The sequence below is a fragment of the Cryptomeria japonica genome, chromosome 9 (genome assembly GCF_030272615.1).
Source record: "Cryptomeria japonica chromosome 9, Sugi_1.0, whole genome shotgun sequence".
In the NCBI taxonomy this organism is placed as follows: Eukaryota; Viridiplantae; Streptophyta; class Pinopsida; order Cupressales; family Cupressaceae; genus Cryptomeria; species Cryptomeria japonica.
Window position 1 is genome coordinate 491,574,107 of NC_081413.1, and position 13,115 is coordinate 491,587,221.

General features: G+C 33.7%; 1 protein-coding gene across 2 annotated transcripts; it reads left to right on the forward strand.

Moving 5' to 3' along the window:
• The first annotated feature begins 11,103 nt into the window (after positions 1–11,103).
• Positions 11,104–12,249, forward strand: LOC131858171 (uncharacterized). Of its 2 annotated transcripts, XR_009358941.1 has the most exons (3): positions 11,104–11,450; positions 11,618–11,925; positions 12,030–12,247. XR_009358941.1 is itself a non-coding variant. In XM_059211271.1 (2 exons), the coding sequence occupies exons 1-2, from the start codon at positions 11,187–11,189 to the stop codon at positions 11,843–11,845; spliced, it is 492 nt and encodes a 163-aa protein (XP_059067254.1). In that variant the 5' UTR covers positions 11,104–11,186; the 3' UTR covers positions 11,846–12,249. The 2 variants fall into 2 exon arrangements, 1 of the variants encoding a protein (XP_059067254.1); XM_059211271.1 differs by having other exon boundaries at positions 11,618–12,249.
• Positions 12,250–13,115: the final 866 nt, after the last annotated feature.

A 13,115-nucleotide genomic window follows, 5' to 3' on the forward strand; every position in this document is an offset into this window, starting at 1 on the left:
ACATTATGGTAGATCCTTTGCCATATTGTTCTACTAGAAATTTGATAGGTGGAGTGCTATTGTATATGCTTCATATTTATAGAACCGTCCTGATACGTCATCATCCAAAGTTTCTTTGTTTAGTTCAACCCACTTTGTAAATGCGGTGAGAGGTTGATATTGGATGATTGTTTTGGATTCCTTTTGCAACAAATATGGTTTTCCATGTGACTTTGGTGACATATGTAGCTTGCCAATAAGGAACATTTAGGACATTGAATACTCTCCACAACCTTGATCTTGTATTTTCATCTTACCTTTGACAAATTCTAACAATATATTGGGATCCACATAATTAGGCAAGGATGCCTCTCTATTTACTAGCACTTGCTATTGCAGAGTATCCTTCAAGTTAGCACAAAATTGAACCGGATTAGGATCTCCATGAATTGTTATCTCGGTTCCATTGTATGAATATTTCAGACATTGGTGATAGGTCGAAGGAATCACTTTCATTGCATGAATCCATGGACGACCTAGAATCATATTGTAGGGTAGATCCAGATCTAGCACTTGAAGCAAAGTGTTCTCTATTGCTAGACCTACTCTGATAGGCAAAACAATCACTCATTTAGATGGGCGTTTAGCATGATCATAGGCTTTTATTGTTCTTCCTTGAAGAATCTATGTTATTTTCAGAGTAACCAAGGTTGATTATGGCTCTCATAGTGTATATATTTAGGCTTGCTCCACTGTCTATCAAAACTCGTTTGATTTTGTAATTATGGACGAACACTTTAAGATGGAGGGGGTCATTATGATGATTTTTATTGAAAGGTATATCTTTGTCTGAAAAGGCAACATGCTGGGAAGTCGCAAGGTGTCCTATCCTGGCTTGAAATTGGTCAATATCAATATCAGTAAGTACTGTTGACTCGGTGAAAGCTTTGTCTAGGACAATGCGATGCATGGGAGACATTTTTAACAACTCAAGGATCAAAATTTGTGTAGGTGTTTTTCCCAAATGGTCAAGGAGATTATATTGGCTCGTTGGGGTTGGTTTAGGAGGATTGGAAGGTTCTCCTTCTAAAACTATCTTGGATTGGCAGGTGATCACTGCACATGAGGAATCTTGTTCTTTTATTCTTATGGTTGGCACACACTCATTCGACGCATGAAAATAATTAATGACATTGTTGTGACTTGTGCTAGTATAATTTAGATTGCCTTTTTTATTTGAATTTGAAGAGGAGGATTTTCCCTTGTCATGATCAAGTAAGGGAGTAATAAAAATTGTATGATCAATGTTAGAAGTTCTAGCGGATGAATCTACCTCAATCACACCTTGATCGAGCAAATCTTGAATAAGGTGTTTTAGTTGAAAACATGACGAAGTTTTATGTCCCTTAGACCGATGATATTCACAATATGCATTATCATTCCACCAATGTGGTTTTACTAGTGGCTCCTCTTTGATGTCAGGCAACTTAATGAAATGAGCCTGAATCAACTATTTCATAATTGATTCAATAGGCTCCCCCAATGGTGTAAACTGTTGGGGAGGCCCATCTCTTGATCTAAAAGGTCTACATTGCTAACCTTGTTGTTGATTACACTGTTGATTTTGTGGTTGTTGGATAGTGTTACTTGTTTTATTCTGCATCTGTTGAGTCTGTTGGAAAGTTAGAGCATTCAAAGCACTTGGTCCTCTTATAAAAAACTTAGGTTGACTAACACTTACGATTCTTGCATCAAATACACCATCATTAGTGACATTCTTGTTTTTGGACCAAAACTTATTCCTATCACCCAAGTTGTTCGGATTGTTGTTGTCTTTGTTCACTTTAATAACCCCCTTAGCAATAAGAGCATCCTCAATGTCCATTCCCTTTTTAATGAGATTTGCAATAGTACTAGGACCTTTCAATTTAAGCTCATACATCATTTTTGGTATCAAGTTTTGAATAAATAAATTGACTTGTTGTTCCTTCGGGATGTCAAGTGAACATCGAATAACCAAGCCTCACCTCGCCATCTTTGTAAGAAAGTCATTAATGGTTCACCTGGATTTTTCTTTGTGTTGCATAAATCTGACACAGTTATCTCATTGTCGATGTTGAATGTTAAATGACAAATGAATTTCTTAGCCAATTCATTCCAAGACTTTATATTCCTAGGCAAATGTGCATACCAATCCATAGCTTGTCCCGTGAGACTGTGTGGGAAAAGACGCATCAAATATGTCTCATCATAAGTCACTTCAGTGCACGTTGCATAAAAAGATCGGATGTGATCTTTTGGATTACCCTTTCCCTTGTATTTCTCAAAATTTGGTGCTTGAAAGTGCTTAGGAAAGGGAGGCATGTACAAACTTTATCAAATGGATTAAGACATAAGTCTTTCTCTATGTATAACTTCTTTGTACTTTTGGTTTGTAATGCCTCTATTTGTCATTGCATCTTTTCAATTTACTGCACCAACACATCTGATTGCGAAGGCTTTTGAGGTTCATCATTCATCCCTAGATGTCCTTGTTTTTGATGTATAGTACTTCCAAATGGTTGTTGATGTTTATGAATCATTATATTTGGTGTCTCTAGCATATATTCATTTTGGTGTTGCTCGTGTTGTTGAGCCACTGCCATGCTTTGGTACTGAGTATTTGGTTGTGCCCATTGAGATGGAATTTCCATCTGCATATGTGGTTGATACTGCACTTTGGGTTGTTGAAATTGTATTTGTGGTTGGTAATGCACATTTGCTTGTTATTGTTGTTGGGGCATATAATAGCTTGTTTGCCCTTATTGCGTATATTGAGGCACATACTGTTGTTGATACCGATATTATTGACTTTGGATTGAAATTTGTTGATTTTACGCCATTTGTTGTTGTCATGATGTAAGCCCTATTAATTTCAAAAAAAAATTCTTATGTGCTTTAGGTTGTTTCACTTTTACATGCGGAACGACACCTGCATTTACTTATTGTGAATTTTGTCCAAATGATTGTTGTTGTTGCAAGTTTGTATTTACTTGTAGTGGCGCAAATTGCATTGTTGTTTGTTATTGAGTATAATATCATTGTTGTGCATTACATATTTGCACGTTCGATGGTGCTTGTTGTGCATTTTTCCATTGTAATACTTGTTGTGATTGTGCACCACTATTTTCTCTTTTTGCTGCCATGATTGAAGGTCCCGTCGATAAAGTTTGTGTCATTTTTGAATGTGTATTTGTCGCATGTACCGAACTTGAGTGTACATAAGAAATTTTTTGTATCATTGGATTGGTTTGGACATCGATGGTATTTGGCATTCCAGTCATGAATTGTTCTTACGTTTATGATTGTGATCCATTTTGAGGAACTTGTGATGTCTTTGGATACGTTGCATTTGCCAATGTTTTAAGCATTTCTATTTGGTCTTGCAGAAATGTTGTAGTGTTGTACAATGGATTATTAATTGTGTCAAAGGTTGATTTCCGTGCAACACTTACACCCAAGGATTTAGAGACACTCTTCTCAATTGGTGTGGTTGGAACTTCCTATTGTACATTCGTTTCATCTGAATGAGGTTCAAAACTCAAAAGATTACCAGATTCATGATGTGTTTGTACATTACTTTAATCATTCGACGTTGTAGAAGCTTCAAGCATGCTTTTATACTTGTCGGGAAACAATCTAAACACTTTACTGAAGAACTTGTTCATTTTCTTTTCCATTTTTGGATTTCTAACAAACATTTTGACATTGTCTGAATCATCAGAATCTGACAAGGAATCTGATGGGTTATTTGGATCCATTTCTTGTTGAAGGTCTTGGTTTGACCCAAATCCTTGCATAAGGTTTTGTTCCTCATATGACATTGGAGGTTGCGTGTCATGTTGTTGGTTTAATTTATTGAAATTGAATGGTGCACTCCCTGATGCTATTGGTGGAACACTTCCAAATCCTTGTTTCATTGACACAAATATGGGTTCATAATATGGAGATGGTCCCAATTGTATTGTCTCATATTATGGTGGTGCATTGCTTGATGAACCCACATTTGGATCGAGTGATTGAGTCTGAAATTGTTGCATTTGCGTGTTTTGTGTGTTATTCATTGGAAAGGAAATGACTTGATACGTTGATTTGTGTGATTTCTTGGACTTAGACCTTGTTTCAATCGACATGTCACTATGCAATGTATGTAACTAAGGCAACCTAGATGATTGAAAATGCAACTAAATGTTTTTTGGTCTTTTTGAATTTTAGGAGTGACAATTAGATGCAACTGAATGCAACCTTAGCAAATGATAATGGAACTTAGGGTAAAAGTGCAACCTATGTTTTTGTTATTTTTAAGGTTTTTTGGAAAAGATATGCAACACTAGAGACGTGACCCATGAGAAATTGAAATGAAGTCTAGACCTTAAAAGGACAAAGGACCAAATGACAATACGACAAATTGATAATGTCTCACCTATACGACTTGGATACTAAGATAGGTTTGATAAATGGATATTGACAAGAGGACAAATGTTGGACAAGGTCAAGATTCCCCAACAATGATAGGGTTTAGTCTAAAGTTTTGATTTTTGAAGTTTGGCAAACCTAATTTTGAAGACTATATGCAAGAAGGCAATGATTCATGACAAGGACCTAGGGTATAAACCCAAGATATGATATGAAAATGACCTCAAGATGTGCTAAGACATAGAGATATGAAATGACCTAAGGATATGAAATGGATCAAAGTTATGATTATGATGCAATGATATGATATGGGGTTTATGATATGACCTAATGTTATGATATGATTTGGACTAATGATATGATATGACCTAATGATGTAAGCTTAGGGATGTAAATACAAATGTATGGTCCACTGTCAGCCTAAGACAAGACCTAGGGTTTGGATTATGCAATGATATAACCTAAGGTATAAGCTAAGCCAAAACCTAGTTTAGGATGACGATAATGCAATGAAGACTTATCGAAATGATTTTAAACCTAAGTGCAAAATGAGGCCACTAAAATGAAAGGCAATGTTTGTGGGTCCTAAGACCTAAAGTTGGACTATGCAAAGGCTAACCCTAAGTGACATAAATGTTGAAACAAGGATATCCAATGTTTTGACAAGACATGTTCAATTGTTTGATGAATACTTCGGCAAAATTTTGAATTTTGGTTTGAACTTAGTTTGGCCACTTGTTTGCTTTTTATAACCACGGTTGATTATGGTTGCTTTTGGAAAGTTGCTTTTTTCCAGTGTTAATGATATTGATTATGTCCTTTGTTTGTGATTCACTTTTAACAAGCATAGAAGACAAAATGTTTGTTTGAATTTTGCATGAAATAAAAACATTCAATCACAATCCTAAGATTGAAAGGACAATATTTGCTGAATCCCCTAGCCCAAAATACCACATTCAATCGGATAGTTAGAATCTTGGTAGCATTAGCTCCCCTCCACGATACTCACTTGTTTGAGCATATCAAGCTTTGAATTTCTTAGGTCATCACCTCTCAAGAAATTTACTATCTCTAATTGAAGGGCACATGAGGGGTATCTTCGGCATACGTGTATCACAATGCCTGAGTCAACAAATAGAATGTTTTTGGCAAACTACAACAATCAATTTTTAGTTCGGGACTCTCTTTCGAGAGTCCATGTACACTCTCTCCCTTGAGAGGCCTCCTTCTTGTAGAACACAAGTACTGGGGATGTCGATGCAGTTAGGCAATTAACACCCATCGTGAAGACTTTTGTCCCATGTATTTTATATAGCGGCTGAGAGGTGACTTGGCCTTATCCCATTACCGCACTGGGTCGCTCTCCCCTCACTGGCCTTATGGGCTCTCGGGGGGACAGACCCTCTACCTGTGAAATGAAAAATTGAGCGTCGTTTTGACACTTTTCTCGTGCGCCCAAAAAAAAGTGGGAGAGGATAGTGTGTGTCAAAATTGTGGGACTGCTCACATGCACAAGTGTTCCCAAGCAAAGCAAACACAAGAAAGAAAAAAGTTATTTTTAGTGCCCAAATCCAAATGTTTGCTAACTACTAAAAATAAAGACACTCTGTTTCAAATGTTATGTCTTTGACAATGTCCTAGATCAGATTGTATTAATAGTTTCAAGAGATTGTCTTCGACACATGAGGTTGGATGTCGTGTACAAAATGTTAGTCGTGCAAGGTTAGCTCCAAAATAAAAAAGCCAAACTAAAAACTATGACCCACACCAAAGACAACCTAAAGACACTATCACACCAAAATACTAAAAGTTACTAACACTAATAGACAAATGAAGACACTATAAAAAAGAGTAACACTAAACAACTAATCAAAACTAAGACACTAACAAATTAATTTAAAACCACAAAATTAATCTAATTAATAAACAAATCTAATTTAATAACAAACTAAATAAAAAAAGAAATTAATCTAATTTAAAAAAGAAAAAAAGAAAACAAACAAACCAAATCTAAATTACCAAACCAAATCTAATTTAATAAATTAAATCCAAGTTAGCAAATAAGAATCGACATTAACAAATCTAATTAACAAAATCTAAATCTAAAATAACAATAACCAAAAACTAGCCATTTAAAAAAACAATAACTAGCTAAAACAAAACAAGAAACCAGAACTAGTAAAAACAAAAACCTAAATTAAAAGCAAAAAAAGACAAATACCTTGTGAGACATGCATGGAAAATTGGATGGTATGAATAAGGCATGGGATTTGTTTTTTTGTCTCAAAATGCTTAAAGAATATGTATTATCCAATTTGCAACAAGTTTTTAGCCATCTTTTTAGCAAACTTTGCACAAAACGATTTTTTATTTTGAAACGGTTTTTTCCAACTGTTAGAATGGTTTTTTATAAACTCTCAAGCGTTAGTTTGCAGGATATATTCAAAATGAATGGTTGCAAATAGTCTTTGCATGTAAAACGTTTTGACAAACTGCTGTAGACAAAATGGGTTTATTGAATCGACTTTTGGAAGCAAAAATGAATGGTTGCATTAAACAGTACACCAAATTAAAATGTGGACCAAGCACATTAGCTGTTCAAAAGATGCAATATGTGGTAGCATAAACAGGCAGATTGGGTTGTTCAAAACACTTTTTAGTTAATGTAAAATATGTATATAACACATCCAAAACTCATGTTATCTTTAGGTACACAACGTAGATTTGTTTGATGGAATGCATAAGGCATATGCAACCACAAAATGTTTAAGCATAGAAAGGGCTTTCAAGTGGACGTGTCAAATAAAGATGCAAAATTCGAAACCAAGTCTAAGACTTCATGAATCGAGATCTAAACGTTCCGACATCATTTTAATGAAGTACTTGCCAAACAAACACACATGCAAAACAAAATAACTGACTAAAACATACATGCAATAATATATCTTCATGTAAAACTGCATGCAAATATTAGAATCACAAAATTATCAAATTTAACGTGTTCATGTCATGTTCACCAAGAAATGTAAGGTAAGAGAATGGAAAACCTATCAAAGGAATATTATATTAGGCAACCACAAACCAAAATTGCAATGAAAATAGAACCCATCACATTCAATAAAGGAATAAAAACATAACATCAAAAGATAATGCAAACCAAAGTGCAGATGCTACCTCCATTGAATTCCATTGTTTCTCTTTTTCCTCCAAATATGTTGTGGATTTCACCTACAAGTGCAAAAGTGAGCAAAAAGCAAAACAATTGATAATGAAATTGATAGCGTGCGGATATTTGAGATGTGATTGTCAAAAATAAGCAATGAGAGCTCAATTTATAGGAAAAAGGATTTTGAATTGACAGATGAGATTAATTTGAAGACAAGAATAATCAACGGCTAGGATCAAACACATAGCAAAGTTTCCTTTAGGAGATTGAGAAAAAGCGGAAGAAATTCATAAAGAAATCTGGAATCAAATCAAGGAAGATAATATGGATAAAAGAATGATAAGATTGATAAGACTAATTGACAATGATTTGATATAGAATTGATAAGATCGATTGATAAAGTGCCATGGAAGGTTAGTAGAGTGTCACAAAGGACTGGTTGAAATTGATTGACAAAGAGGTTGATAATTAATGACTGATTAATTATCAACAAAGAGGGAATTAAGTCTAATTGTCAAGATGAGACCAATTCGAATGATTTGAAAAGGATAAAATGCCAATCATAATGATTTAGGATGAAATACAAATGAAAAAGACTGATTAGGGTTGGATTTGAAATGAACCAAAACCAAAGGAATGACACAATGTCAACATATGATGAAGATCAAATGTGACATACAAGAAATATTAAAAAGTTAGGTTAGTGACATAGGAGTGATGACCAATTTTGAGTGTCTACAGATAGAAAAATTGATTTTGATTCCTTCTTTTAAAGATATCCTTTTGAATCATCTCCACACCTTTTTGATAGGGAGTCTATTATTGCCCTTATCCAATTTTGAGGGCTTGATTAATTAGATACTATCTCTAAATTGCCAAGGGTATTTTTATTTCATACGTGACTTTTGTCTCCTATTATAAATTTATAACGAAAAATGCTCAAAATAAAAGATCTCTCTCCATACTCCCAAAAGGGAAGCCTATCCTTATGACTTGTATAATTGAATTTGACAAATCAAAATTGACACATAATCAAGCATATGTATATAGTTGTGTGCTCTTGTTTGCCGATGAGATTTTAATATAATGAACCACCTAATTTATTTTATGCATCAATATGCTCTCATTCCAATGTTTTGGGGGAAGAATATACAGTCTAACCCGATGACATAATCCTTTTATACACCTATGTTTTTTATTAAGATAAATGGATTTTAAAAGGACCAGAAACCCAAATCCAAAAAAAATAAAATAGTTAAACTAGAGTCTAAATAGTCATTAAACAACAACAAAAACAAGGGAAGCACCCCAAAGAGAAAAACAACAAAAAATACAAAGTAAGCAAAAAACATGCCAAAAACAACTAACTAAGATCTTTCGAGACCTCGATATTCTTTTGGATCGTCCTATTGTTGATCTCCTAGAGTTCTTCCATGATAAATCTTGAACTGCCCCTTTCTTGTTTTTTGCTCGTGGTCATGGTAGAGGGCCTCGTGGAGGTCTACACATCCTGGTTCTTCTTGTCCAATTTGATGTTAGAGGATAACCTTGAAAGGATAAACAACCATACACAATGAAATATTAGATTGATGTGGAAAACCTTGTTAAGGGAAAAACCGCGAAGAATATAATTCTCAAATATATGAACATCTGTTAGGGTGACACTGGTTAAGGTGATTTTTACAAAGAAAGGCTTATTGCCCAAATTAAAGAAAGAAAGGCTCACTGCCCAGATGAAAAAGAATAAAAGAGAAAGAATCCACAACCGATACACCTCTGCAACCATAAGATCTGTAGATAACTTTGGCTCACTGTGTCCAGTAGGTAACACATAAAAGTCCTCATTGCTCAACTCCAAACTTTTACCAACTCAAACAATCACCGAGATAGATCCTCTTTCACACACCTTCATCGACTCACACTTCCTTACTTCTTGCCTTCATTGCATTACCATCCTCAACAAATTATCTTGTATTTATACCATCCTTACACTTGCAAAATCTCTTGAGGCCGACTAAGCATCTTAACCGAGCACAATCCAAATTAGGTCAACACCAAACATTTGCACAATGGAAAAGAATGTAACTTTGGACCACAACACATCTTAACCAAGACCAAAACAATCATTATACACATTACTCATTGATCCATAATCATTGGAGGAATAATGCGAAGTGTAAACACCCAAGGTCAACCAAGCTAAGGACATTACCAACTTATCTTCAAAACCACAACATCAAAAACCATTATGTAGAGAAATGTGGAGCATGCATTTTAGACAAAAACATTGTCAAACACCTTCACACACTGGTGAATAGAACTTCCTTTGCACTGCAATCCTAAGCACCAAATCTTGAATCTAACATCTCTAAACACTGCTTAACAACATATCCAAACCACATGAATAGATTTACAATATAAAAGAATTGCAGAGCAAATCTATCAGCACAATTGCATAGGAAACTCAACATCAACTACACCAACTAGTCACTAATGACAACCAAAGTATGTTGACAAATCAATGACAACACACCAACAACTCTTTTTGCCCAAACTTCCAACAATTCCCTCCAATGCTAATTTGATATTATGAGATGGTTTTTTTTAGGATTTGTGATGTGTGCTAGAAAGTGTTCAATCTATGTATAATTTGCTAGATGTTAAAATAAATTAGAGCATATCTTTAAATACAACATCTAGTGTGGAATTCAATAACCCACCCCTCATGTCCACTCACTTGAAGAGAAAATAACTTAACCTATTTTTTATTTTATTTTTAATATTTTAAGACCACTTCCATAAACATAAGAAAATCTAGATCAAATCCAGATTTGACTCAGATAAAAAATAAATAATAAAAAACAAATATCTTCTTTAACAATTATGTATAAATAAAAATAATACTAAAATTTCTCTATTAAAATCATTGTCCATACATAGTAAATATTACAATAAAAATGCATTGCTGATAAAGAAAAAGGAAAAAGAAGGTTTGCAGTTTTCTTCATTACGTAAAGATTTATTCTCCTGAAAAGATAAAGTAACCTGAGAGGCCCATAATGCTTTAATCATAATCCGTGTCTTTAATGCTTTAATCATTCCCCATGTCTTGAACCGGACCTGCCTTAAATAAAAGATATTCTAAATGGCCTGTAACTCAAATCTAATCTCTGAAAAGACATGCTTATCTTCTACGATTTTTCTTGACACAAGCAACAGTAAAAGCGCAAGAGACTGTAGTTGAGTTTACTTCAGATGCTCTTGTGCCTTCCTTTACAGATCACGTAAGGGAAAATAAAATTAAATCCCATCTTCTTTTTCTTTTTTACTGCACCCATTTTCATAATAATCTATTCCCATCTTTTTCTTTTTGACTGGACCCATTTTCATGATAATATATTCCCGGTCTTCTTTTTCTTTTTTTCACTGTACCCATTTTCATATTCCAAATCGTCATTATAAAAGGCTGTCAATCTCGGTAACAAACTCATCTGTAAACATTCTGAGCAATCTGTCTTCAGTCCTATCTTGTTCAAATTCTGAGCAATCTGTCTTCAGTCCTATCTTGTTCAAATTCTGAGAAAAAATGGGCAACACTTCCTGCTGCTGTTCGTGCTGTGCTCCTCAAGAAGATTATCAAGATGTTATCAATGAACTCGTCGCAATGGAAGAGATGAGTCACATTGATGAATTGATTTCTTACATTGATCAACTCTTGAATGCCATTGCCCAGGGAAGTAATGATTCAATTGCTCGTCTTTCCAAGACGAATCGAGTGACCTCTTCTATCACTTCTGGTGGCAGTTTATTGGAGAAGATATTGAAGAGATCTAACAGACACATATGCAAGGTATGCAACTAATTTTTCAGGAAAAAGGTTTCAATTCATACAATTCATTTCCTTTATCATTAAGATTCTTGATCCACACGATTGAAGTGTAACTAGGAAGAAAGTTATATTAACGTGAAAAGAAATTACAATTCCAAAACACTATGTATCGATTTTTTTGGGTCCAGAGAGACATTATGCCAAAGCTTAACCGCGAAACACGGAAATTGGTGATTGATGTCACAAATCAAAGAGCGCAGATTAAGTGGGTAGGAGTAGCGCTTTCAGTTGTAGGTTTTGTGTTGGAAAGAATTGAACAAGTTTCTTCCAACAGAGAGGAATGTATAGTGCTCCTCAAACATATGTGTAAGCTTGCAGAATACATCAAGCAGTTGGAGGATCATTTTTCTCAGTAGAAGCTGAATCGGGTTTTCCATTTTATTGTGGAAGGCTCCCTCCTCTGCATATCGCAAATGCAATCTCAACCGCTTTCCAAGTAAATACAATTTTATGCATTGTGAATTTTCCTCTGTCATGTGATGTTCATATTTCAACTGCTTTATAATGACGAATCTTTATTTACTTTTGATGGCCAAATAGATTTTTTGCTGCTCCGGTTGTGGCTGAAGATTTGCAGACAGGCCTGGAATTTGACGGTCACCCCTGCTTGTCATATGAATTTTTGATGACGGTTTAGTCATTTCAATGCCTATTTGACATTTTAAGAAAAATATTAACTGTCAAAAATATAAGAGTAGAAGATTGAAGCAATGAAAATCAATGCACATCTTTCTTGGGAAGAAATGAAAATCATTATCTTAATCAGAGAATAATGATAAATTATTAATATATGCAAAAATCTTAAATTTACTAAATAAGTTTCTAAATTAATACACTAATATATATTATATATTAACATTAAATGATAATCAATTAATAATTACTAATTTAGTAATAATAAACATTTAAATTTTAAAATTATATATTATGACAAGTTTCTATAACAATCTTATTAAATATATTTAAAAAATTAAATTGACTAAGTTTCTAAATTCATATATAAAAAATAGAATATATTGTAAAAATTCATATTACATCTTTCCATATTGTAAATCCTTCCATTTCAAAATATTCTAAATAGATTTGTATTTTTCAGCCGAGAGGCTTCTACAATGGCAGCAAATTTATGTGTTAACATTTGGGGGTTTTCAATAATTTTGACGGTCATTTGGTTTTCAATTATTTAAGGTGTAAAATAATAATTAATTAATATAAAATGTAAATTAATTGATATATTAATAGATTTGGTTTTCAAAACAGTTACGAGATAGTTTCACTCCATTCGATAATTAAAAGTTGGAAAAACGGTAATGCACCATTCTTCAAATTGCAGGCAAAAGTAATTTCCAGATAGAGAAGCGATCAATTGTGCAGTTTCAACGTGAGATAGAGGTATTTGATATTGTTTTACAGATTTCATACTATTTTCATATTGTAGGTTTGTTGAAACGATATATATATATATATATATATATATATATATATATATATATATATATATATATATATATATATATATATATATATAGTTTCTAGGTTTGTTAAAATTGCAATTTGAAGTTTTTTCAACTTAGAATTTCAAAGGATCTCATTGTACAGGCAAGAAGGATACTAGATCTTTACATC